Source organism: Triturus cristatus, chromosome 9 (genome assembly GCF_964204655.1).
Source record: "Triturus cristatus chromosome 9, aTriCri1.1, whole genome shotgun sequence".
NCBI classification, from domain to species: domain Eukaryota; kingdom Metazoa; phylum Chordata; class Amphibia; order Caudata; family Salamandridae; genus Triturus; species Triturus cristatus.
In genome coordinates this window covers 7322639-7350126 of record NC_140592.1, presented here as the reverse complement: position 1 = coordinate 7350126, position 27488 = coordinate 7322639, and the positions used below count along the sequence as shown (strand labels likewise).

Genomic DNA, 27488 nt, shown 5'->3' with positions numbered 1-27488 from the left:
CTGAGGGCTGGTTTCTGAGGGCCCCCTCTTCACTAGTGACACTGAGGCCTAGCTTCTGAGGGACCTCACATCACTAGTGACACTGAGGCCTAGCTTCTGAGGGACCCGTCTTCACTAGTAACACTGAGGCCTAGTTTCTGATGGACCCCACGTCACTAGTGACACTAACGCCTGGTTTCTGAGGGAACCTTCATCACTAGTGACACATATTCCTAGCTTCTGAGGGGGGCCTCTTCATTAGTGACACTGAGGCCTAGCTTCTGAGGGAGCCTGCATCACAAGTGACACGAAGTCCTAGCTTCTGAGGGGGCCCTCTTCACTAGTGACACTGAGGGCTAGCTTCTGAGGGACCCCTCTTCACTAGTGACACTGAGGCCTAGCTTCTGAGGGGACCCGGCTTCACTAGTGACACTGAGGCCTAGCTTCTGAGAGACTCCTCTTCACTAGTGACACTGAGGCCTAGTTTCTGAGGGACCCCACATCACTAGTGACACTGAGGCCTAGCTTCTGAGGGACCCGTCTTCACTAGGGACACTGAGGCCTAGTTTCTGATGGACCCCACGTCACTAGTGACACTAACGCCTGGTTTCTGAGGGAACCTGCATCACTAGTGACACAAATTCCTAGCTTCTGAGGGGGGCCTCTTCATTAGTGACACTGAGGCCTAGCTTCTGAGGGGGCCATTTTTACTAGTGACACTGAGGCCTAGCTTCTGAGGGAACCCCGCTTCACTAGTGACACTGAGGCCTAGCTTCTGAAGGACCCCTCTTCACTAGTGACACTGAGGCCTTGCTTCTGAGGGACCCCTCTTCACTAATGACACTGAGGCCTAGCTCCTTAGGGACCCCTCTTCACTAGTGACACTGATGCCTAGCTTCTGAGGGACCCCTCTTCACTAGTGACACTGAGGCCTAGCTCCTTAGGGACCCCTCTTCACTAGTGACACTGATGCCTAGCTTCTGAGGGACCCCTCTTCACTAGTGACACTGAGGCCTAGCTCCTTAGGGACCCCTCTTCACTAGTGACACTGACGCTTAGTTTCTGATGGACCCTGCTTCACTAGTGAGACTGAGGGCTGGTTTCTGAGGGACCCCTCTTCACTAGTGACACTGAGGCCTAGCTTTTGAGGGAACCTGCTTCACTAGTGACACTGAGGGCTGGTTTCTGAGGGCCCCCTCTTCACTAGTGACACTGAGGCCTAGCTTCTGAGGGACCTCACATCACTAGTGACACTGAGGCCTAGCTTCTGAGGGACCCGTCTTCACTAGTGACACTGAGGCCTAGTTTCTGATGGACCCCACGTCACTAGTGACACTAACGCCTGGTTTCTGAGGGAACCTTCATCACTAGTGACACAAATTCCTAGCTTCTGAGGGAGGCCTCTTCATTAGTGACACTGAGGCCTAGCTTCTGAGGGAGCCTGCATCACAAGTGACACGAAGTCCTAGCTTCTGAGGGGGCCCTCTTCACTAGTGACACTGAGGGCTAGCTTCTGAGGGACCCCTCTTCACTAGTGACACTGAGGCCTAGCTTCTGAGGGGACCCCGCTTCACTAGTGACACTGAGGCCTAGCTTCTGAGAGACTCCTCTTCACTAGTGACACTGAGGCCTAGTTTCTGAGGGACCCCACAGCACTAGTGACACTGAGGCCTAGCTTCTGAGGGACCCGTCTTCACTAGGGACACTGAGGCCTAGTTTCTGATGGACCCCACGTCACTAGTGACACTAACGCCTGGTTTCTGAGGGAACCTGCATCACTAGTGACACAAATTCCTAGCTTCTGAGGGGGGCCTCTTCATTAGTGACACTGAGGCCTAGCTTCTGAGGGGGCCATTTCTACTAGTGACACTGAGGCCTAGCTTCTGAGGGAACCCCGCTTCACTAGTGACACTGAGGCCTAGCTTCTGAAGGACCCCTCTTCACTAGTGACACTGAGGCCTTGCTTCTGAGGGACCCCTCTTCACTAATGACACTGAGGCCTAGCTCCTTAGGGACCCCTCTTCACTAGTGACACTGATGCCTAGCTTCTGAGGGACCCCTCTTCACTAGTGACACTGAGGCCTAGCTCCTTAGGGACCCCTCTTCACTAGTGACACTGATGCCTAGCTTCTGAGGGACCCCTCTTCACTAGTGACACTGAGGCCTAGCTTCTGGGGGACCCCTCTTCACTAGTGACACTGAGGCGTAGCTTCTGGGGGACCCCTCTTCACTAGTGATACTGAGGCCTAGCTTCTGAGGGACCCCTCTTCACTAATGACACTGAGGCCTAGCTCCTTAGGGACCCCTCTTCACTAGTGACACTGATGCCTAGCTTCTGAGGGACCCCTCTTCACTCGTGACACTGAGGCCTAGCTTCTGAGGGGACCCGCTTCACTAGTGACACTGAGGCCTAGCTTCTGAGGGACCCCTCTTCACTAGTGACACGGAGGCCTAGCTTCTGAGGGACCCCGCGTCACTCGTGACACTGAGGCCTAGTTTCTGAGGGAATCTGCTTCACTAGTGACACTGAGGCCTAGTTTCTGAGGGAACCTCCTTCACTAGGGACAGTGAGGCCTAGCTTCTGAGGGACCCCTCTTCACTAGTGACACTGAGGCCTAGCTCCTTAGGGACCCCTCTTCACTAGTGAAACTGATGCCTAGCTTCTGAGGGACCCCTCTTCACTAGTGACACTGAGGCCTAGCTTCTGAGGGACCCCTCTTCACTAGTGACACTGAGTCCGTCACCAGTCATATTTCTCAGAGAATATACTTCACCAGTGCACTGAGGCTGTTATCTGAGGCCTGATTTCTTACCTGAACTATTGTGTTACGTAAAATTCATGTTTAGCGGTAACAACAGACAGAAGATTTTAGAAAATAAGGTAAGGTTTTGGCGAGGCAAAGGGTTACCCAAATGTGTCGGGGTGTGTTCAGCCCTTCACCCTGCCGTATTTAGGGTGTCTGGGTGTGTCCAGGGTACTGGGAAGTTTCCACGCATCTGTGGTTTACTCACAAGTCCTAAACTGTGCTCAAGGGAGCCAGAGGATATCCAGGGGTCCCTGCATGGCTTGAGTATTCTACTTGTATTCAGGGGAGGCCTTGACGTGACTTGATGGGGTTGTGATGCCCACTGAGAGCCGCCTGGGGACGTGTAATGTGAGGGCTACTTTACTGAACTGCCGAGAAAAAATGCATCATTTACATTTCACTGCATTAAAAAAAATATGGTGTCATGGAGGAGAGGCAGCCCCTCCTCCCCTGTATAAACCCTTGTGCGTAGAGTATATATATATATATATATGTGTGTGTGTGTGTGTATGTATGTATATATGTATGTATGAATGGATATATTTACGGATGTATGTATATATGTGCGTAGAGTACATATATATATATATTGAGCTCAAGCTGAATTTTTCATTGACGAAAAACACAGACAGCTACCACGGACTCTTGAGATCAAATGCGCTAATTTATTTTGCAACAAATAGCCACTCGACGCGTTTCGGGAGAAAATCCCTTGATCACGAGTGTGGCAGTTCGCAATCAACGTTGTTTAAATAAAGTACTGTGAATACAACCAATTCATAAACATAGAGAACGGACTGTGCGTGTAGGAGTTTGCTTCACTCCAGCTTACATAATACAAATTTGCCATCTTTAAATGATTAAAGTACATGGTCACAATTCATTGTTAGAGATCTTGCACTGTTTTAAAAAACAAATGTCATGATACAAATGACGCAAACACAATATTGGATACGCTGTAAGCTTCCCTTCTGAAAATTGACGGTTCACAATGATATGACAATGTGAACATCCCGGTGCCTTACCCATTTACGGGAACCAAAAATAGCGCCGGCTGTCAGACCCAAGTGGGTAAAAAGCGGACAGTGCTGGAATAGATGTTACATAGACCATTGTCTCATTTGAGACGTTTGAAAATACCAAAGTTGCATACTAACGTCACAAGGCTTACGACAGTGCTTACAATTCAACCCAAGTGGGTCAAGACAGTGAGGTCATCCTGGACTTAAACAGGAGCTGACCAATACCAGAATAGTACTTAATCTTCTTTGGTAGAAACAATCTACCGATACTTTGGCTTAATTGCATTCTTTCAATGCTCAATCGAATCTCTAAGGAAAAAAAAGAGAAAATTTATCTTACACATGTATTCTTCTAGATACAACATGCAAACTACCACAACTAAGACACTTATAAGAAAAGATTTATACAAAAAATATTTTTTTTAAAAGTCTTCAAGCAGAAGGACCAGATGGAAAGACAGTAACCTTCTCTCTACAATTCAACACATTACTGTAATGATGCGACACATGTAATTTAAAACACGCTCAAGATTGTATCCTATCCTAAATGAACTTCCATTTCCTCATCGCAATTGTGCCCATTAGGCACTAGGGTCTTATACTGTATAATAAGCTTGGACTCGAGGCGTCTAAGATCTTGTACTCTGTTCCCGCCTCTCTCATTGAGTTTAACTGAGTCAAGTACACAGAAACTCAGTAATGAATTATTCTGTTTATGTTTGCTTTGGAAATGTCTCGCCATGGGATATTGCTTGTCACCATTCTTAATTGCACGAAGGTGCTCTAATACCCTTTTCTTCGCTTTGTGGATCGTGCTTCCAATATATGCTTTTCTGCAGGGACAAAAAAGAGCATATACTGCAAATTCGGTATTGCAGGATGTATGTTTGGTGATACTAAAGGGTTTACACTCTGCTGACAAACTGCATTCTTTCATATGGCGACTGTTTTTACACGCCTTACAATTTCGGCATGGATAGAACCCTTGGATCCCAAGGCTCCTTACTTCCGCTGGTTCCACTGCTCTACATAGAGTATCTCTTAGGGATCTGGCCTTTCGAAAAGTGATCTGAGGCAAGGTTCCTATGTTCATTGTGAGGTCTTTATCAGTGTGTAGCACAGGCCAGAATTTGGTGATACTTCTTCTAACCTCGTGTGCCTGTTTACTGTAGGTGGTGATGAATCTAATTTTAGAATCTTCAGTGATCTCATGTTTTTCTTTTTCAATCAGTAATGAGGCTCTCGTTCTTTCCCTTACTTTAACTTTTGCTTTGTTGATCACAGTCTTCGAGTAACCTTTTTCAAGGAATCTCTGTGTCATAATGCCTTCCTCCTTTTCGAAGCTCTCAACCGTGCTGCAATTACCTTTAGCACGGAGGAGTTCTCCGAGCGGAATGCTGTCAATTAGAGATTGTGGGTGACAGCTTTTGGCATGAAGAACACTGTTCCCTGCCGTGGTTTTCCTAAAGAGGGAACTCTCTAATTTGTTGTTTTGTACCGTTAATGCAAGGTCAAGGAATTCCAACTTGGTATTCGACCATTGGCTGGTGAATTGTAGATTGAAGTTATTGGTGTTGAGAACTTCGACAAACTCTTTAGCCTCACCTTCGTTTCCCTTCCATACACAAAAAATATCATCGATATAACGAACCCAAAGTGCCACTTTGATACAGAAAATTTTTGATTTTCTCACAATCAGTTCCTCCCAGTACCCCAAATAGAGACCCGCGAAGCAAGGAGCAAAGAAAGTCCCCATTGAAGTACCGAGAGTCTGCCTGTAAATGTTGTTATCAAAAATGAAAAAATTTTGTTTCAAACAAATAGACATGATTTCAATAATCATTTCAGTGTGACAAAAGGATGAAACTGATCTCTCCTTGAGAAAGTGCCTGCATGCCTGGAGCCCCAGTTCATGCGGTATGCATGTGTATAAACTCATAACATCCAATGACAGCAATGAAAATTCTTCCTGCCATTCAAAGTTATCAACTAGTCTCAAAAAATCCCCTGTATCTTTAACATACGAGGGTAATGTTTTCACAAACGACTGGAGAAAGAAATCCACATATCTAGATGCATTTTCCATGCAACTTCCTCTGGAGGACACAATCGGCCTTCCAGGAGGATTTTGCATGTTATTGTGAATTTTGGGGAGTAAATATAGTGCCGGGAGTTTAGGATATTTGCAAAAGAGAAAACCATATTCGCCCTGGTCTATGAGTTCCTTCTCCTTCCATTCAGAAAGACGTTGGTGAAACGCTTTGATGGAATTCTCATACTCCATTCTATTACTCCTCTCATAGCTGTCTTTATCTGCCAATTGTCTGATCCCTTCCTCAATGTACTTGTGTTTGGATAATAACACTACATTGCCTCCCTTATCCGACTTTTTAATGACAATCGTGTTGTCATTTTTAATATTTTCAATCGCCGTCATCTGTTTTCTGGAGATGTTTCTCCACCGATAATGTTTCTTTCTAGATAACTTGGATAATTCCTGAATAACACCCTTCTCAAAAACATCAATTGCCTCATTCTTAATTTGGGGTAAGAAAATCGACTTGGGCTTGAAGCTTGTTCTAGCACTTAGATTCAAAGGGACATTGTCATGCATTAAATTAACAAATGGATCAACATCAATGAAATTTCCATCAGCCAACACTTGCATTGTATGCAAAGTTTCAACATCAGAAATAGTGGTCAAGCTCGGGAACTCCCTCTCTTCATCGTTGTTGCCTGTGATTTTAGTGGCATACCATTTTTTTATGCAAAGTTTACGCGTAAAATAAAACAAATCAATCCTACTCTGTGTGTAATTAAAGTTATTGACAGGGCAAAAAATTAATCCCAGTGATAAAATATCTACCTCTGTTGGGCTCAATGTCCTTTCTGATAGGTTGATGACTGTTTGTTCTTTCATTATTTCTTTTTGATCTGTCCCCTTGTTCTGCTTCCCACAGGGCTTTCGAATTCTGTTGATGCTGTTGCGTTTGGCTTTCTTCCGCCTCTGCTTCCTCTTCCACGACCGCGAAATCCAAATTGTTTGTTGATTGGATTTCTCCCTTTGGCCAGTAGACTGATCTCCGTTAAAATGCTGTTTTTTACTGAGGTTTTATCTGAAACTGTTGAAGATCCACTTCCACCGATTGAGCTTACTTCAGTTAGCTCATCGTTACTTGATTGAACAGCGAGAGCATCTCTTAAACCTTGTTGACTTCTTTCATTTGGTACTGTTTTCTAACGGAGAAGATCGTACTTCTTCCCAAAGGTAAACACTTGCCCTTTTTGGTAATCAACTAAATCGCGTTGGAATTTGCGCTTTTTTTTATCTTGATGTCTTTTTCAATTTTCTGAAGACCTTTATCGATCTTCTCCATTTCTTTATCGAATTCATCCTGCTCACATAAGGTTTTAAGTTTTTGTATCGTGTCTTCAATGATCACACTCTGTTTTTCAACATCTTTGTTTGCAAATTTCACCAGCATTTTTAGCATGTTAACAGAGCATTGATGATTGTTATCAGCCCATTCATTAACAAGTTCGGGATCAGGGTCATTGAAAGTGGGAGTTATACGAATACGAATTTGTATTATGTAAGCTGGAGTGAAGCAAACTCCTACACGCACAGTCCGTTCTCTATGTTTATGAATTGGTTGTATTCACAGTACTTTATTTAAACAAAGTTGATTGCGAACTGCCACACTCGTGATCAAGGGATTTTCTCCCGAAACGCGTCGAGTGGCTATTTGTTGCAAAATAAATTAGCGCATTTGATCTCAAGAGTCCGTGGTAGCTGTCTTTGTTTTTCGTCAATGAAAAATTCAGCTTGAGCTTAATTGTTGGGAGGTTCCTCTCCACGGACCGCCATTGCAAGAGGCAGGGAAAAGGCGACTTTTCGGTTGCAACCAGCACCGATACCAAGGATTTGATATATATATATATATGTGTGTGTGTGTGTATGTATGTATATATGTATGTATGAATGGATATATTTACGGATGTATGTATATATGAATGTATGTATATATGTGTATGTGTATATATATATATATATATACATATATATATTACCTACTGGCGATAGCCAGTAGGTAGTTATAGTTAGGACCACGTTTCCATAGGAAAACCTCAACATTCTATTTTGAATAACTTTGGCGCCGGTCGACGAATCCTCGCAAATTTCTCAAAATAGGTGGGGCGCTACGCTCCGCTCCTACCCTGAAAGTCTCGGGGGGATTCGTCAAGCGGGGGCTGAGATAAAAGGGGGGTCCCAAAACGCGTTTTTCCCATGCATTTTTCCATAGGACCTTTAGAACGAGCTACAGCCCGAATGGCTGAACAGAATTACTCAAAATTTGGCAGAGAGGTAGTCCCTAGGTCAAGGAAGTGCCTTTTGTAGGTTTGGTGTAAATCTGTTCAGTAGATTCTGAGAAAATAGCCTTTAAATCAATATATATATCTGAGCCAGCTTACGGTACGCTTACCGTACGCTTACGGTAAGCGTACGGTGGCGTGCGCGAGCGCGATTCTGATTGGCTCTTAGATCTTAGTAAACATTCGAATCGGCCGAAACCAGGAAGCGGCGGCCGCCATTTTGTCTCTCGCACTGAGAGAGATTTTTAAAATCGGAAGCCCAAAAACATGTAAAGGGGCTGTTTTGACAACTCCCTCCCACATAGTCATGTTGAGGGAGTCCCCAAACATCCCCCAAGTGCAAAAACGGTTTTATTTTTTTTTCGGCAATTTCGCGGGGTACGCTTACCGTACGCTTACGGTAAGCGTACGGTAAAAAAATAAAAATAAAAAAAACACTATCCACACTTACCCCACCCCCTGTGCTTTTGGTGGCCGAAGGCCACCAAATGTGCTGGGCTTATTACAATGGAAAAAAACACTATCCACACTTACCCCACCCCCTGTGCTTTTGGTGGCCGTAGGCCACCAAATGTACAGGGCTTATTATAAGGGAAAAAAACTTAGCATTTAAAAAACCGTACTAATTCACTGAAAAAACCATAGGTTTCACACACGTTATAGTTAGGAATTAGCATTTAAAAAACCTTGCAAATTCACTGAAAAAACCATAGGTTTCACACATGTTATAGTTAGTGGAAATTTTACTGATAAAAAACCAATGAAATTGCCCCGTTATAGTTAGCGCAGGCAACTATAACTCACGCGACCGCAATCCTCTGCTGATGACATATGTGTCTTTATGAAAAAAAAATATTTGTAATATATGTATAGCTAAAAATGTATGGAAGAAGACATGGGCAAATAAGTGTCTAAATACAGTATTAGCATCAGCAGAGGATTGTGGTCGCGTGAGTTATAGTTGCCTGCGCTAACTATAACGGGGCAATTTCATTGGTTTTTTATCAGTAAAATTTCCACTAACTATAACATGTGTGAAACCTATGGTTTTTTCAGTGAATTTGCAAGGTTTTTTAAATGCTAATTCCTAACTATAACGTGTGTGAAACCTATGGTTTTTTCAGTGAATATATATATAAATATGTATGTATGTATATGTACCTGTGTGTGCAGACGTCTGCTCTGTATAAGCCTGTGTGTGCAGAGCTCTGCTCTGTATAAGCCTGTGTGTGCAGAGTTCTGCTCTGTATAAACCTGTGTGTGCAGAGCTCTGCTCTGTATAAACCTGTGTGTGCAGAGCTCTGCTCTGTATAAACCTGTGTGTGCAGAGCTCTGCTCTGTATAAACCTGTGTGTGCAGAGCTCTGCTCTGTATAAACCTGTGTATGCAGAGCTCTGCTCTGTATAAGCCTGTGTGTGCAGAGCTCTGCTCTGTATAAGCCTGTGTGTGCAGAGCCCTGCTCTGTATAAGCCTGTGTGTGCAGAGTTCTGCTCTGTATAAACCTGTGTGTGCAGAGCTCTGCTCTGCAAGCCAAAAGGGCCTTTTTGTTTCATCAGACACTAGCTGATCCAGGCTAACGTCAAGGGCTTTGGGATATAGATGGGGCATCTATAACCAGTAGGGATGGTTCTCTTGCATCTAGATTTGCAGGAGGCTCTAGACAGGAGAGTTTGCGGGTAAGACTATAGCTGTTTTGGTGGGGGGCTCTGGTGGCGACGGTGGCCACCTCCAGAGCTGTGGCGGAGTTACAGGGCGATCTGGAAGCAGGCCGGTACCAAGGGTACCTCTGCGCGGCACCATAGGGGTGGCCAGAGCCAAATCCGTGGAGCCTCATGGGAGGGTCCTTTAAACCGTGTCGGCGCCCTGCTAGTCCTTTGGGTGGTTGTGGACCTGAACAACCGGGGGGTTTGCTATGTGGCGCTCCGCCCTGAAAGGGGCGTGAGTAAGAAGGTACCAATGGTCACGTGATCCGGAAAAGAGGATCACTAGTAAGGGCAGCACAGGCGGGGTTCGCCCCAGTGCTGCCTGGCTCATCAAGCGGGCAGGCGGCCCAGTTAGTTGCCTGCCCTTGGATCGCCTGTAAGATAACCCTCCTATTACATAACGGTGTATGTAATAAAACTGCAGCAACTTTACGCAAACAAAATTGTGTTGTGTGTTTATTTATGGGAACTGTATATTATGTTGGAGGGTGGAAAGGGAAGCCTATGACGATAATGAAGACACGCCGCGCATCAACAGTGAGGTATTCTAAACCCCTTTTTCTTCTCTTGCAGAGGACGGCTGCGCCTTGACGCTCAGGAAGTTTGGCCCCTTCACGGTGTTCGCGCCGCTGTCTCTGACAGCCATCGATGTAAGACAACTTATGCTTTTATGAAGTTAGAAACTAAGGAGGGACAAGAGCCCTGAATGCACGTGTGAAGGGCTGGTTACAATAAGTGCAACGCTGGTGTTGAGATAACGCGCCTAGCTCCGGTGGGAGAGGCTTCAAGGTGCTATTCTGGGGTTACTCTTTCCTGTGTACTTTCAGCAGTGTTGGCCTAGTGGTGACAGGTGCACAAACCACGGTTCGAGAAACTGACAATGCCTTTCTGCCCTACACAATAGTAATGGTTTTAATTCAAGTCTGTGAGATTAATTTCTAATTCAGACGTTCATTCATGACCCTGGAAGCAGGCTGCGGACCGGAGGGTTTGGGGTCACCAGCAGACGCACCGTGTGTTCTCTGGCAGTTGTGTTATAAAGCTTGGGGAGAGGATGCCCAGATCAGACCAGGGTGTCCTCTCTGAGACCCCAGTGCAGCGGGGTCACTTTTGAGAGCCTTTAATTAAGGACTCAAGAGGGCTGAGACACAGACCCGGGCCAGGTGACTCTCCTAAGATGATGGCACTTGTGCAAATAAAAGAAACTTTCACACCACAACGTTCAAAACCATAAAGGTTTCTTCAAAGTTGAGAATCATTGCAGGAGGCAACACGAGGTTTGCCAGGAATGCATCAACTGATGAAACTGCGAGAGATCAACACAAGGTCTGTCTGCAAAGCAAGCACGCGAGAAGGCAAACCAGGTCTGGCCCATCCCCAGAAAGGGCACATGTGATATGTTTCAGGCAGTAAAAATACACGCTCGACATGGGGAGGTCTGACACAATAGGCTGAACTCATAAAGTTGCATGCACAAACCGACTGAAGGGTGAGACATGTTTCAGAGCACCGACTGCGGGGTGAGACATGCTTCAGAGCACCGACTGAAGGGTGAGACATGTTTCAGAGCACCGACTGAAGGGTGAGACATGCTTCAGAGCACCGACTGCAGGGTGAGACATGCTTCAGAGCACCTACTGAAGGGTGAGACATGTTTCAGAGCACCGACTGAAGGGTGAGACATGCTTCAGAGCACCGACTGAAGGGTGAGACATGCTTCAGAGCACCGACTGAAGGGTGAGACATGCTTCAGAGCACCGACTGAAGGGTGAGACATGTTTCAGAGCACCGACTGAAGGGTGAGACATGTTTCAGAGCACCGCCACCGACTGCAGGGTGAGACATGCTTCAGAGCACCGACTGAAGGGTGAGACATGCTTCAGAGCACCGCTACCGACTGCAGGGTGAGACATGCTTCAGAGCACCGACTGAAGGGTGAGACATGTTTCAGAGCACCGACTGAAGGGTGAGACATGCTTCAGAGCACCGACTGCAGGGTGAGACATGTTTCAGAGCACCGACTGAAGGGTGAGACATGCTTCAGAGCACCTGAAGGGTGAGACATGCTTCAGAGCACCGACTGAAGGGTGAGACATGTTTCAGAGCACCGACTGAAGGGTGAGACATGCTTCAGAGCACCGACTGCAGGGTGAGACATGTTTCAGAGCACCGACTGAAGGGTGAGACATGCTTCAGAGCACCGACTGAAGAGTGAGACATGCTTCAGAGCACCGACTGAAGGGTGAGACATGCTTCAGAGCACCGACTGAAGGGTGAGACATGCTTCAGAGCACCGACTGAAGGGTGAGACATGCTTCAGAGCACCGACTGAAGGGTGAGACATGTTTCAGAGCACCGACTGAAGGGTGAGACATGTTTCAGAGCACCGCCACCGACTGCAGGGTGAGACATGCTTCAGAGCACCGACTGAAGGGTGAGACATGCTTCAGAGCACCGCTACCGACTGCAGGGTGAGACATGCTTCAGAGCACCGACTGAAGGGTGAGAGATGTTTCAGAGCACCGACTGAAGGGTGAGACATGCTTCAGAGCACCGCCACCGACTGCAGGGTGAGACATGCTTCAGAGCACCGACTGAAGGGTGAGACATGCTTCAGAGCACCGACTGAAGGGTGAGACATGCTTCAGAGCACCGACTGAAGGGTGAGACATGCTTCAGAGCACCGACTGAAGGGTGAGACATGTTTCAGAGCACCGACTGAAGGGTGAGACATGTTTCAGAGCACCGCCACCGACTGCAGGGTGAGACATGCTTCAGAGCACCGACTGAAGGGTGAGACATGCTTCAGAGCACCGCCACCGACTGCAGGGTGAGACATGCTTCAGAGCACCGACTGAAGGGTGAGACATGTTTCAGAGCACCGACTGAAGGGTGAGACATGCTTCAGAGCACCGACTGAAGGGTGAGAAATGTTTCAGAGCACCGACTGAAGGGTGAGACATGCTTCAGAGCACCGACTAAAGGGTGAGACATGCTTCAGAGCACCGACTGAAGGGTGAGACATGCTTCAGAGCACCGACTGCAGGGTGAGACATGCTTCAGAGCACCGACTGCAGGGTGAGACATGCTTCAGAGCACCGACTGAAGGGTGAGACATGCTTCAGAGCACCGACTGAAGGGTGAGACATGCTTCAGAGCACCGACTGAAGGGTGAGACATGCTTCAGAACACCGCCACCGACTGCAGGGTGAGACATGCTTCAGAGCACCGACTGAAGGGTGAGACATTTTTCAGAGCACCGACTGAAGGGTGAGACATGCTTCAGAGCACCGACTGAAGGGTGAGACATGTTTCAGAGCACCGACTGAAGGGTGAGACATGCTTCAGAGCACCGACTGAAGGGTGAGACATGTTTCAGAGCACCGACTGAAGGGTGAGACATGCTTCAGAGCACCGACTGAAGGGTGAGACATGTTTCAGAGCACCGACTGAAGGGTGAGACATGCTTCAGAGCACCGACTGAAGGGTGAGACATGTTTCAGAGCACCGACTGAAGGGTGAGACATGCTTCAGAGCACCGACTGAAGGGTGAGACATGCTTCAGAGTACTGAATGAAGGGTGAGACATGCTTCAGAGCACCGACTGAAGGGTGAGACATGTTTCAGAGCAACGACTGCAGGGTGAGACATGTTTCAGAGCACCGACTGAAGGGTGAGACATGCTTCAGAGCACCGACTGAAGGGTGAGACACGCTTCAGAGCACCGACTGAAGGGTGAGACATGTTTCAGAGCACCGACTGAAGGGTGAGACATGCTTCAGAGTACCGACTGAAGGGTGAGACATGCTTCAGAGCACCGACTGAAGGGTGAGACATGTTTCAGAGCACCGACTGAAGGGTGAGACATGCTTCAGAGCACCGACTGAAGGGTGAGACATGCTTCAGAGCACCGACTGAAGAGTGAGACATGCTTCAGAGCACCGACTGAAGGGTGAGACATGTTTCAGAGCACCGACTGCAGGGTGAGACATGTTTCAGAGCACCGACTGAAGGGTGAGACATGCTTCAGAGCACCGACTGAAGGGTGAGACATGCTTCAGAGCACCGACTGCAGGGTGAGACATGTTTCAGAGCACCGACTGAAGGGTGAGACATGCTTCAGAGCACCTGAAGGGTGAGACATGCTTCAGAGCACGGACTGAAGGGTGAGACATGCTTCAGAGCACCGACTGCAGGGTGAGACATGCTTCAGAGCACCTGAAGGGTGAGACATGCTTCAGAGCACCGACTGAAGGGTGAGACATGCTTCAGAGCACCGACTGAAGGGTGAGACATGCTTCAGAGCACCGACTGCAGGGTGAGACATGCTTCAGAGCACCTGAAGGGTGAGACATGCTTCAGAGCACCGACTGAAGGGTGAAGCATGCTTCAGAGCACCGACTGAAGGGTGAGACATGTTTCAGAGCACCGACTGAAGGGTGAGACATGCTTCAGAGCACCGACTGAAGGGTGAGACATGCTTCAGAGCACCGACTGAAGGGTGAGACATGCTTCAGAGCACCGCTACCGACTGCAGGGTGAGACATGCTTCAGAGCACCGACTGCAGGGTGAGACATGCTTCAGAGCACCGCTACCGACTGCAGGGTGAGACATGTTTCAGAGCACCGACTGCAGGGTGAGACATGCTTCAGAGCACCGACTGAAAGGTGAGACATGCTTCAGAGCACCGACTGAAGGGTGAGACATGCTTCAGAGCACCGACTGAAGGGTGAGACATGCTTCAGAGCACCGACTGAAGGGTGAGACATGCTTCGGAGCACCGACTGAAGAGTGAGACATGCTTCAGAGCACCGACTGAAGGGTGAGACATGCTTCAGAGCACCGACTGAAGGGTGAGACATGCTTCAGAGCACTGACTGAAAGGTGAGACATGCTTCAGAGCACCGACTGAAGGGTGAGACATGTTTCAGAGCACCGACTGCAGGGTGAGTTATGCTTCAGAGCACCTGAAGGGTGAGACATGTTTCAGAGCACCGACTGAAGGGTGAGACATGCTTCAGAGCACCGACTGAAGGGTGAGACATGTTTCAGAGCACCGACTGAAGGGTGAGACATCTTTCAGAGCACCGAATGAAGGGTGAGACATGCTTCAGAGCACCGACTGAAGGGTGAGACATGTTTCAGAGCACCGACTGAAGGGTGAGACATGCTTCAGAGCACCGACTGAAGGGTGAGACATGCTTCAGAGCACCGCTACCGACTGCAGGGTGAGACATGCTTCAGAGCACCGCTACCGACTGCAGGGTGAGACATGCTTCAGAGCACCGACTGCAGGGTGAGACATGCTTCAGAGCACCGCTACCGACTGCAGGGTGAGACATGTTTCAGAGCACCGACTGAAGGGTGAGACATGCTTCAGAGCACCGACTGAAAGGTGAGACATGCTTCAGAGCACCGACTGAAGGGTGAGACATGCTTCAGAGCACCGACTGAAGGGTGAGACATGCTTCAGAGCACCGACTTGGCTTTTCAACAACTAGTATCTTCAATTTCAAGAACTAACCATCCTTTTTTAATGCTGAAGCAGCGCCAAGATATCTTTGGGTAAACTTTGCACTCTATAAATAGCTCATAACATAACTAATGACATAGTTTCCCCCTAGAGACTTCCAGTTTCCCATTCACTGCCTGTTCCAAGCTTCCTCAGCTTCAGTCCTGCTTCCCTTACAGCCGTCAGGCACTGTCTTGTTTATATTACACCCCTGTAGCGTCCTTCCCAGCCCTGTAGCAATTGAATGAACTATTACACACACGGAGCTCTGTATTACACGTCTTTATTTCTCAGAGAGTAACCATTAACTGCCAAGTACTGCATCAGGAATTTTATTAACTACACCCAATCACTTACGTCACTGGACTACAGAGTCCGTTAGGAACCAAAGGGGTCCCATGCTATATACAAGATACTACAATGCTGCCTCAGGAAATCCCTTTCCCTTCAGTGAACAGACACAACCCCATGTACCCCATGTATCTAGTCTTGCCCCAATCTCACCCAGCTAGTTCCATGACTAACATGGAGCTCTGGGGGTGACCGAGAAGATGCCTCTTCAGGTGAAGTCCCTTTCCGAGAGCCCAAAGTTGTGAGGTGAACTGCCTGCACCCCCACTGTCTCAAACACAATCATTTCTTTACATAGCTTGTTCAGCGCTTGGATACCCTCACGGGTGATTTGCTGCACTTTATAAATCTTGTTTGTTTGATTGATTGAGTACACGACACAGTTCAGTTTTGCAAGTCTGCTATGCAGCTCGGTCCCCCAACTCCCCCTACTTTACGCCCATCCACTGAGATAAACTACGAAGCACTGATCGGCTTCATATGGTGCTTTGAGCATCACCTCGTGGGTTGGGAGGCGCTGGATAATGCCACAGGAGCTTGGCTAGGGATAAGGACCCCAATATGAGACAATCTGGGCCTCGGGGGTGCGCGAAGGAGCGTAAGGTTAAAATTAAAGCCTGCCTGACTAACTGTAGATCTCTGGTCAGGCACTCCACGGAGGTGTGGTCTCTTCTTAACGATGGTGTTTGGGACCTAATGTTTTTGACAGAAACCTGGCTCCACCTAGATACAGTGACTTCAATTGCATTAGCTATACCGTCTGGCTTTAACTTCTTCCATGCCGACCGTGAGGGCGGGAAAAGAGGGGGCGGGGTTGCTATTATCCTCAAGGATTCATGGGTGATGACGTCCTCGGAACCACTGGTTGAGCGGGGCATTGAAGGTCTCAATTTCTGCATCCAATTCAATCCGTCTTTTGCCCTGGCTGGCATCCTTATTTACAGACCCCCCGACTGTGCCACTACGGCCCTGCCAAACTTATGCAGTCTGATTGCCCAAAAACCAGTAAAGTACTCGAATTTCTTGGTTCTTGGAGATTTTAATGTACATGCGGACATCGCAAATTGCGCACATGCTGGTCAACTGATATCTGCCTTGGCAGGCGCTAACCTCACCCAACAGGTCTCTTTCCCCACGCATATAGCAGGACATACCTTAGATTTAGTTTTTACCTCTCTTACTGAGTTAGAGATGAGAGTCCAGTTCCTTTAACATGGTCTGATCATTATCTGATCCCTTTTGGCTTTCCCCTGCTTAATGGAGGGCAAACGGAAGGCTCCCGCTGGACGCTAAAGAGAAATTGGAAAAACTTGAATGAGGCAGACTTCAGCGCGGCCTTGCAGGCCACTCGTCCCCACCTATATTCTGACCCGAATGCAGACGCAGTCTCTATTCATAAATGGATTGCCTCCGCAGTTGACGCGGTGGCACCGGCTACAGTAGCTAAATCTACGAGACTGTCCCCGACTGCCGCTTGGTTCTCTTGTGCCCTTAAAGCAACTAAAAGTAAGTGCAAAAGACTGGAACGCCAGTGGAGAGTGAGCTATAGCGACTCAACCAAGGCATCCTATAAAAAAGCTCTAAAAGACTACCACAGGGACATAAAAGCAGCTATGAGAGCCCACTTTATTAGTCGCATTCAGAATGCAGACCACTCTGGCCGCGAGGTTTTTAAAGTAGTCCAATCCTTTTTTAACCCCAAGGCGCTGGAGTCCAAAGTAAACCCCACCCCAGCCTTGTGTAGCAAAATAGCCAATCATTTTGAAAATAAAATTTCAAAGGTCTACAACTCCTTTGTACCACCGGAGCCTACTACGGCGACAGACAAATCCCTAATTGCACCAGGGGCCCCTGGGCTTTTTAATTTCACGCCAATACAATCTCTGGAAGCTCTAGCGGCCATCCAGAGATGTCGCTCAGGCGCTCTTGACGATCCCTGCCCACCCAAACTATGGAAAATAATAGCTGCCCCTCTGGCGGATTCACTACTGCAGTTATGGAACTCCTCGCTGGACACGGGCATTTTCCCGGATTCCTGGAAACATGCAACTCTACTGCCATTAAGAAAGAAATCAAACGGCGACCCAGACGATCTCAGCAATCTCCGTCCCATTTCCCTACTCTCAGCTCCAGGCAAAATGTTGAAGAAATTGGTGCAACACCAACTGACCTCTTTCATCGAGCTTAGAGGGACCTTACATGACACACAATCAGGTTTTAGAGCCGGTTTCAGTACAGAGACCGCGCTCCTTGAGGTTGCTGAGTCAGTTAGGTGGGCAATGGACTCAGGCGATTCGGCAATGTTGGTGCTCCTTGACCTGTCTGCGGCGTTTGACACCGTGGACCATTCTATACAGATCCAGAGGTTACATGCCGCGGGCCTTGGGAGTAAGGTTCTTGCCTGGCTGACATCCTATATGAGTGGCCGCACGCAGAGGGTCGCCCTTAAGCCATATGAGTCTGATATGAGACAACTTTGGTGTGGTGTCTCACAGGGTTCTGCCCTGAGCCCCCTACTCTTTAACCTATATCTCGCACCGCTCTTCTCTTTGATTGCCAATTGGGGTGTTAAAGCGATTTCCTATGCTGATGACACCCAGTTGTTTTTCTCTTTTAAAGAGCAGTCGGTGGAGGCCTTTATGAACTTTAAAGGCTGTTTCCGAGATATTGCGGTTTGGATGAATTCAAACAAACTAAAACTGAATGCGGGAAAGACCGAGGTTTTGTTCTTCGGTCAGGGCGGTGCCCCTGATGCAGAGCTGTGGTGGCCGGCGGAAATGGGTCCACCGCCCTCCTCCGCCAACTGTATCCGGAATTTAGGGGTGAGATGGGAGACAGATCTCTCCCTCTCAGCTCAAATTCAGCAAGTCTCAGCAACTTGTTTCAGCAAATTAAAAAACCTAAGGAAAATTCTACTCTGCTTACCTGAAGACTGCCGTAAAACGGTAGTTCATGCAACAGTCACCTCGAGGCTGGACTATGCAAATGCCCTGTACCTGGGTCTTCCCAAATATGCGACTCATCGACTCCAGATGGTACAGAATGCGGCTGCGAGACTGGTCTGCCGCTTGCCTTTTCGAGACCATGTCTCTCCGCATCTTCTGAAACTCCACTGGCTGCCAGTAGAGATGAGAATCATTTTTAAGGCTATGACCTTGGTCTACAGGGCTCTAAGTGGCAAGTGCCCGAGCTATCTGGAAGATAGACTACGCCCCTACAAACAGTCACACGCACTGCGCTCTAACGCCCAAAACCTGCTACAGTCTTTCCACTTTAGGAAAGCTCGCCTGGGTGGTAGAACCTTCTCGGTTAGAGCAGCCACATTGTGGAATTCCCTGCCAGGCCACCTTCGCCTGGCTAACACAGAACTTGGTTTCCGGAAGGCCCTGAAGACCTGGCTGTTCAAGTCAGATTAATACACCTGAGGTGGCTCTCGTCCTCTTTGCTTGTTGCTATTGCCTGATGTTTTCAGCGCCGGGACGCCCCTGCTTGGGATAGCTGTCGCGCTTTATAAGCTTCTGTATTATTATTATTGTATTATTATAATGGGTGGCCGCAGACTGGTTAAGATCTTCTGTGGACTGGGGCTCCTTAAAGGGCAGCTGACATTGCAGATGGTGACACAGGACCTGTGAATATAGGGTGATGGCAAATAACAGCGGTGACAGAGGACAGCTTATTGGTGTCCCCTTTTCATGTTAAGGTTCTGGAAGGTCGTTCCATTTACTTCAACAGGAGCCCTTGGGTTTCGATATTTAGCCATCAGCATAAGCCTTCGAAGGCGGGGTCTAATTATTAGGCTGTATTAAGGCATATATATTTATAGTTTTCAGAAAAAAATGAAATATTTTGAAGGAATGTTCTCTTGATTGATTAATTAATTATAATGTCATGGTACAAATTTACTTTGTATATAAGCATTTCTTACCCCGGGGGACAACTTGCTGTTTTTCTTGCTCATGTACGTGTGCCATTCTGCTGAAAGGCATCCAACCCCGAACACCTCCTCACCACTTCAAAGCCACAAGGAGACGAGGAAGGGCGACCGCACTTCACGCCAGTGAAGGGATATTTGCAGGTGTTGTGCCACCCGCCTGGTGCCAGGTCTGGAGCTGAGGTGTCTGTGACTCTGTCCATCTCCTGCCCACTGTAGGCTGGCCTTCGAGCAGCACTCTGGTATACTTGAGTAACCTTCCTGGCATGCTGGCATCTCCATGTGTTTGCTATGCTGACATCTCCATGTGTTTGCTATGCTAACATCTCCTTGTGTTTGCTATGCTGGCATCTCCTTGTGTTTGCTATGCTGGCATCTTTACCATCGTAAGTTTAGAAGCACAGCATTCCAGCCTGCACAGGCACAGCAGGAGGCAGTATATACCGCAGCAGTGAATAGCAATGATGCACATGAATTTATTTAAGAAAATCTTTGCAACTCTTTTATGCGTCGCAGGACAAAATTCTAAGTCAAAACCATGAAGGTATTTTTCAAATTTTAAAATCATTAAAGATGTAAAAAGTAATTAGTCAAATTCAAATCAGCATCAAATAATGTCAGTTGTGAGAGGAATCTACATATGGTAAACCTCCAAAGCAAGTAAATAGCCAGAACCAAAGTTTGGTTAAGCAAAAGGACTAGCATAAATCTGTTCAATTGAAAAGTCAATGAGTCTAAGTGTAAATCAACAGACAGACCAATGTGGAGTCTGCCTTGAAGAAGGAAAGCAACAAGTCTAAGTACAAATCATTATACAGACTAGTGTAGAGTCTGCTAAGTTCAAAATGCAAGAAACGTCTGGCGCACATCCCCAAAAGGGCACATTTTATAGATCTCAGACAGTAAAAACTGCTCTGTCCACACGGTGACATCTGACATAGTAGGGCTGTACTGATAAAGTAACTTGTACATAAACCAATAGTGAAACAAGACAATATGATTCATCAAATAGAAAACATTTAGGTACACCTACTTTCATGCAGGGGTGGATAGCTGTAAGCAGACAGTGGGTATGATGGTAGGCATGACTGTAGTGAGAACAGGAGAGTTAGGAGAACTTTGGGGTGGAGATACAGACATGGACAGGATGTAGCCCAGAAGGACCCCTTTTTTCTATGAACATTGTGAACATCTGCAAGCAACGCAGAGCTGTTCTCACCCCTGGGCGAGTCACGCGTATGGGTGGAGTTTGGTCTTTAAACAATTTAAATAGTCTTTAGCTCTAAATGCACAAGTTCCCAGGTATAGATATAAAGAGTGACGTATAGTCTATGGTACTTATCCTTCTAAAAAGCAAAAACTATGCATTTTTGACAATTTGTGTAGGGAAAACTGAGGGTTCAGTCTCAGATTTTCCATCTTGGTTGTCAGAATATTCTTCCAACAGAAGTTAAATTAGTTACTGAAGAACCTGTTTACCTTCTAGAATTCTTTAGACATCTATAGGCCTTTTATGACATTATTAATTGATAACCATAGCTCTTGTAACTAAACAGTTCACATATGTTTTTAAGTAATGAATATATATTTAGTGAGTTTGGAGAGGTTGGATTTATTTGCTGTTCTAGCTGTTAATGAAAAGTTGACAAACGTTGATGAACCGTTAATAAAACCTATTTTGGGATTATTTTGAAATGCCCTTATTTGTTCAAAATTGTGACAGTTATAATTGTGCAACAAATTAAGCAAACTACTTTAAAACATGGTGTACTAACTGTGTTGGAGTTTTAATTACTTCAGATTGTTTGCAATTTTTTTCAAAGCTATTCATAATCTGTTAACATGAAATCCTTCTAAAAGCAATTCAGGTTTGCTGCCGTTGTCTCCCCACTTTTTGCCCCATTTTTAGCCACTAGATTCTGAATTTCGACTCTGTCAGTGCACTGAGGCCTCCTAACCAGACTTCAGTGTCAGCTTTCATTCCTTGAAGCAAGATGATGTCTAATTTTAAGCCAATTGGCATGGACTTAATCACCCCTGTGAGCCCCTTGTAATGGTACCCCAGGTACCTAGAGCATGGGTACCAAAGAGGGACCCTAAGGGCCGAAGCATATCTTATGCCACCAAGGGACCCACACACAAATTCCACACAGTCTGCCATTGCAGGCTGTGTGACATGGTTCAAACCATGTTTGAAAACATGACAAGGCACACTCCTGTGTGCCATGCCAATGACACTGCATGGGCTATATGTAAGTCACCCCTGCAGCAGGCCTTGGAGCCCTAAGGCAGGGTGCTTTATAGCACATGTGAGGACATATCCGCACGAGCAGATTTGCCCCTGTAATGTCTAGTTCCATTGCTGGATATTACAAGTGAGCAGGGAAGCCATCTTAAGGTATGTACTGGGCACTGGTCAAAACGAGTTTCCCAGCTACATGATGGCTTCACTGAAACCGATGGTGTTTGATATCAAACACCTCGCATTAATAAACCCACACTGATTCCCGTGATGGATCTATTAATACATGCACTCAGAGGATACCTTAGAGGTACGCCCTGAACCCTATAAGCCATCTAGTGTGCTGGCTGACTGGTCCAGTCCAGCCTACCACCACAGATGAGTTTCTGGCCCCCTAGGAGGTGAGGGACCTGCTCTCAGAGTTCAGAAACAATGTCTCCTCTGGTTTGAGGTGTTTACACTTCCTTCCAGCAGAATGACTAGTACATTAGCATGTCAAGGCAGGGAGCTTCAAAGAGCACACCGCCTTTGATATGTGAACCTGGCTTCCCTCAGACATGGAGGATGTCACCCGATGCCCGAGAGCCATTGGGCACCAGGACAGGTAGGAAATTAGCAATGCAAGGAGGTGTGTTGCACCTCCAGGCTAGTCAAACCCGAAGGTGAGCTACCTGAAGTGAACACGAAAATTAGGATTTCACCATCTTGGTTGTGGTGAAATTAGGAACTCTGGGATACGGTGATGCCCACTCCCCACAGGAAGTGGTAATCTGGGGGGTGTAGTAAACCCAGGGCTAAGTAGCCCATTGGCTACTACGCCCCACTCCCTTTAGCGCCCCTAAAATGAGTATTAGGTACCCCCCTGACACCAGGAAATCAAATTTGTCTGCCTGGAGAAGAGAGAAGGACAAAGAAGAGTCCACGGCACGATAAGTGAGGAGCAGCAACTGACTTGGCACCAACCCTGCCAGCCTGCCTGCTGTCCCAGACAGTAGCATGGACCTGGCTCTTCTAGAAAGCTGTGTCACTTCCAAAAGCTGTGGAAGAGTGACCAATGACTTCACCTACCCAGCAACATCTCCCTCGGAGCAGAGGAGCTGCCTCCCTGCACGTTTGCAGGCACCAAAGGGCCGGCACGAGAGCCTCTGCCAGCGTAACCCTGCCAGTGCCAAACAGCACTGCACACGACCCCCGGCCCGAGGTGCCATGAACCGACGGTGCCACTGACGCATAGAGACCCTCAAGAGCTAAGCCCCTCCTTGGGTGTAGCCAGTCTGGCCCAGAGTCCCCGCCTGTAGCCACTGTCTGCAAGAAAGTAGGAACTGCGGGAGCCTCTTGAACACGGTGACCCGGTGCCTGAACGCACCACTGCAGCTGGACCCCGCAGCCGGATGAGTAGTGGATGAATGGGACCCTCCAGAGCTGAGCCCTCCAGTCCCCGCCTGCAGACTGTTTTTATAGGTCACGTTCAAACCGCGAGTGACTCCCGCAGTGCGACCCCACTGGAGAAGTTTCCACTGCAGCTGAACCCTCCAGTTTCCGAGAGCCGAGCCCCAGTGGACCAGCGGAGACCCTACGTGCCCAACCATCTCAAGGACCGAGTTACCCTGTGAATTCACCCAGACCTGCCCTCCCACCCCCAGTCCCTGCTTGCAGCCTCTTTGTGACCGGGCTACTCTCTATTGATTTAAACGGGGCACCCCACTCTGAATTGAACCTCTGCACCCGGATGCCGCAGAGCGGACCAAGGTGACCTGTTGGTGCTGCCTTGAACCTTGCCCCATACTTACCTTAAGTCCTGAAGGACAGTTCCGTAAGTTGCTATCAAGTACCCGTATGCAGTATAAGTTTCTTTCCCATAGGAAACCATTACAGCTTTGAAAGATATAAGAGCCAGTGTACTCCTGTATACTGAAAAGAACGGGATCCCTCATCCAATGCAAGTGTGTTTCTGTATACTTTCATATCAGTGATCTCGCAAAAACAAAGTACTTACCCAATGACGACGTTGTTGGTGGTAAAAACATATATCAAGTAAATGTTATTTTTATAAACTGGTGTGGTTCTCCTTCTTGGGTGTGTGCATCATTCGCTGCCTGTGTGTGCGGCAGATGTCGAACACTCCTCTCTGATAAGCCTAAGGCTGCTCGACCACACTGACCCCTGGAGGAGCGCCTTGGGATTGCAAGAGACCGCCCCTGGCCACTGATAAGGAAAACTTGGACTCTCCACACAATATGCCTTTTTGTGATAAACTATATAAAGAGCCAAACATTGCAATAAACAATGCACGCTTTTTAAGGGTTCTTAGTTGAATGTAAAGTTAGATTTTCTGGTTCAGTGTGACTTTTGCCCCCATCGCCCTGTGTGTCCCTTGTTCCTGTTGTAGCGCTCTGCCTTGATGGCAGCGCAGGGATTTCACGTGAATTCTGGCAGCGCAAAAACTGGGGAATTGTGCATTAAAAATGCCATGTTGCGTGGAAGCTCCTTAGAGCCATATTTTCATGAGTGGTAGCATCATCTCAGATGGATTAAAAACGATGACTTGTTAGCTCAGGTCAAACAGTGAGAGGTTTGTCATGTCTAAACATGTCTGTGTTTACCTCTTCACAGAGCGACTTGGCTCCATTCTTGTGCAAACTACACATCATACCTGGAGTCCACCTGGCAGCGGATTTGAATCAGATGAAAACCGTGTGGACCCTCGGTGGAGAGTCGATGCAGTTCAAAGGCAGGGTAAGGACAAGGCTAACGTGGTGGAAGGGGGGGGGGGGGGTGATGGGGGATCTTTAAAATAAACATTCCTGCAGTTCAAAGGCAGGGTAAGAACAAGGCTTCCATGGGGGGGGGGGGGGGGGGGGGGTGATGGGGTATCTTTAGAATAAACATTCCTGGAGTTCAAAGGAAGAGTAAGGACAAGGCTTCCATGGGGGGGGGGTGATGGGGGATGTTTAGAATAAACATTCCTGGAGTTCAAAGGGAGGGTAAGAACAAGGGGGGGGTGATGGGGGATCTTTAAATAAACGTTCCTGCAGTTCAAAGGCAGGGTAAGAACAAGGCTTCCATGGGGGGGGGGGGGGGGGGTGATGGGGGATGTTTAGAATAAACATTCCTGGAGTTCAAAGGGAGGGTAAGAACAAGGCTTCCATGGGGGGGGGGGTGATGGGGGATGTTTAGAATAAACATTCCTGGAGTTCAAAGGGAGGGTAAGAACAAGGCTTCCATGGGGGGGGGGGGGGGGGGGGTTGATGGGGGATGTTTAGAATAACATCATCATGGAACACCTATAGGCTCCAATTGCATTTGCGGCCATACTTTATGGTTTATCACTAATTTATCATTTTACTCATTCTTTCACTATTTTCATTTTCCGCTTTAGCGTGCATCACTGTTTGCATTCACGTGCAAGGAAAAGCAATTTTCCAAGTTTCTCATGTTCATGCAGGGCCATCCGAACCTCAAGTCAAAAACACGTACCAAAGCCAAATCCATAGAAAAGCAGTTTATTGTAACCCAATGCATTTCGGGCCTCTGGGGCCCTTCATCAGGGGTAACTGACGATGATGTTGCACTAAGTGGGAAGGTTTATGGAAGGAGGGGCGAAAGCCAAGTTTATAGTTAGGTGGTCGGAAAGGAAAGGTTACGCCGTTTTTTGACTGCTCTTTCCCCTGCATTTTCTACCTCCGTTTTCACCCTGTGTGCGAGTTGTGCCTTTGTCTCACTCCATGTGCCTTTAGCATTGTGCTAATCGTTTTTCTTTGCCTCTGTTTCACCCCTAGTGCTCTTTTGTGCTTTTTTGTGTGCTTTTGAGCTTTTTATCTCTCTTTTGGGCCTTCTCACCATGTGTCAGGTCTTCTGCCCCCTCTGTTGTGCTCCCCACCACCTTCCGTGCTTTTTTCTGCCTCCTGCTTCCCCGCTCCCTCCTTACCAGCCCCCCTGCTGTATACTTCCCACCTCCTCATCACGTGCCATGGTAGCCCCGCCCACTGCCCCTCTAGGCTCCACCCCCCTCTAGGCACACGCCACCAAAGGAAAGCCTGTGTGCCCCGTCCATGCCTGGGCCGTGCCCAAGTGCAAGGACCCTAGTGCCAATATCGGCAACACTCCCCATCCCTCCCACAGCAATCTCCTGAAGAAATAAACAGACAAGACACCTTTTTTTGTGGAGAAAATTCCTGCAGGTTTATTTGCATACCAAATATTTCAACATGGTGGGTTATCTTACGGGCGATCTAAGGGCAGGCAGCACCTCGTCGCCTGCCCACCTGATGAGCCAAATTACACCGTGGCCTTAGCCAATCGGTGCTTACAAATTTTGGGGGCGGGGGTAACCTCTCCCACCGGTGGACCGCCAGTCCACCCCATTACTCACGCCCAGGGCCAGACTGGGAACCACAACCGGCCCTGGCAACGTGCTCGGCCGGCCCCCTCCCCCCCCCCCAGAGGAGGGGTGGGGGGCACCGAGCTCTTTGCCAGGGCCGGTTTTCGGCCGATTTTGTTACAGGGCCGATTATGCTGCAAAAACGGCCCTGTAACACAAAACGGCCCCCAGGGGCCCAAAACCGGTACCCACCAGTGCGGCGCACCGGGGGATTGCTCGGTGCCCGCTACGGCCAGTCCACCCCATTACTCACGCCCCCCCGAAGGGGGCTGAGCGTTCCAGGCAACCCCGGTTGCTCAGTTTCACAACCGCCTGTAGGACTAACGGGGCGCCGTCGCTCCTCCAGGGTCCAACGCGAGGACCTCCCTGGTGATATTTGGCCTTTGCACCCTTGTTGTGCTCCTGCAGAGGGTACCCCCATGTACCTTTCCACCTCTGGATCGCCCAGTAACACCTCCTGCAACACAAAATAACAAGTTAGAAAAAACCTCTCCCGCACCATGCGAGTACGCCGGGTAAGCGGTAGGGAGGGAAACGGCATCAAGGATAGTGGGACATAGGACGCCAGGTGGGCTGGAGAGCTACTTATACCTCGCCCCGCCCACTCCTGCCAGGAAATGACGCGGGCGCGCAGACCCCTAGGAGGTCCCCCAACACTGGGCTGTCTCGCATGCCCTCATGTGGCACTAAGGCGGCCGCCCTTTTTCGGCCTCTGGATCGCCCTGTAACTCCTCCACAGCTCTGGGTGTGGCCACCGTCACAACCAGGGCCCCCCACCAAGGTAGGCATTCTTACTTACATCCTGCTGATTCCAGGGCCTCTCCCACGTCCAGCAACACAAGTCCATGCCCACTCTAGACAGGAGAACCCCATCTTCTTCACAACACCCTGTGGACTTGGAAGCAGCAAGCCATGCCTGATAAAGCCAAACCCCTTCTGTTCAGTGAATTTACACATGGCACTGTTCACTCTCCTGCGCAAGGATACCACGGCATCCACTGACCAGGCTCCCCACCACACTAACGAGGGGTTATCTCTGACCACCATAACTAACATGCCCCAATTGGTTGGTACATTCTACAAATTGCCTTTATATTCAAAACTTGTCCTAGTCCAGCCAAAACAAGTCCATGCCCACTCTGAACAGGTGAGCCCCTATCTTCTTAAAAACCACCCTGTGGAC

At 48.1% G+C, this 27488-nt stretch overlaps 1 protein-coding gene across 1 annotated transcript in view; it reads left to right on the top strand.

Annotated features, from left to right (window-relative positions):
* Window positions 1-27488, top strand: part of STAB1 (stabilin 1) — a 1212756-nt gene that overhangs the window by 372413 nt on the left and 812855 nt on the right. The window contains exons 12-13 of the mRNA XM_085624210.1: window positions 10459-10535; window positions 24538-24660. Coding sequence (XP_085480336.1) covers window positions 10459-10535; window positions 24538-24660 — 200 coding nt within the window. The remainder of the gene's footprint in view (window positions 1-10458; window positions 10536-24537; window positions 24661-27488) is intronic.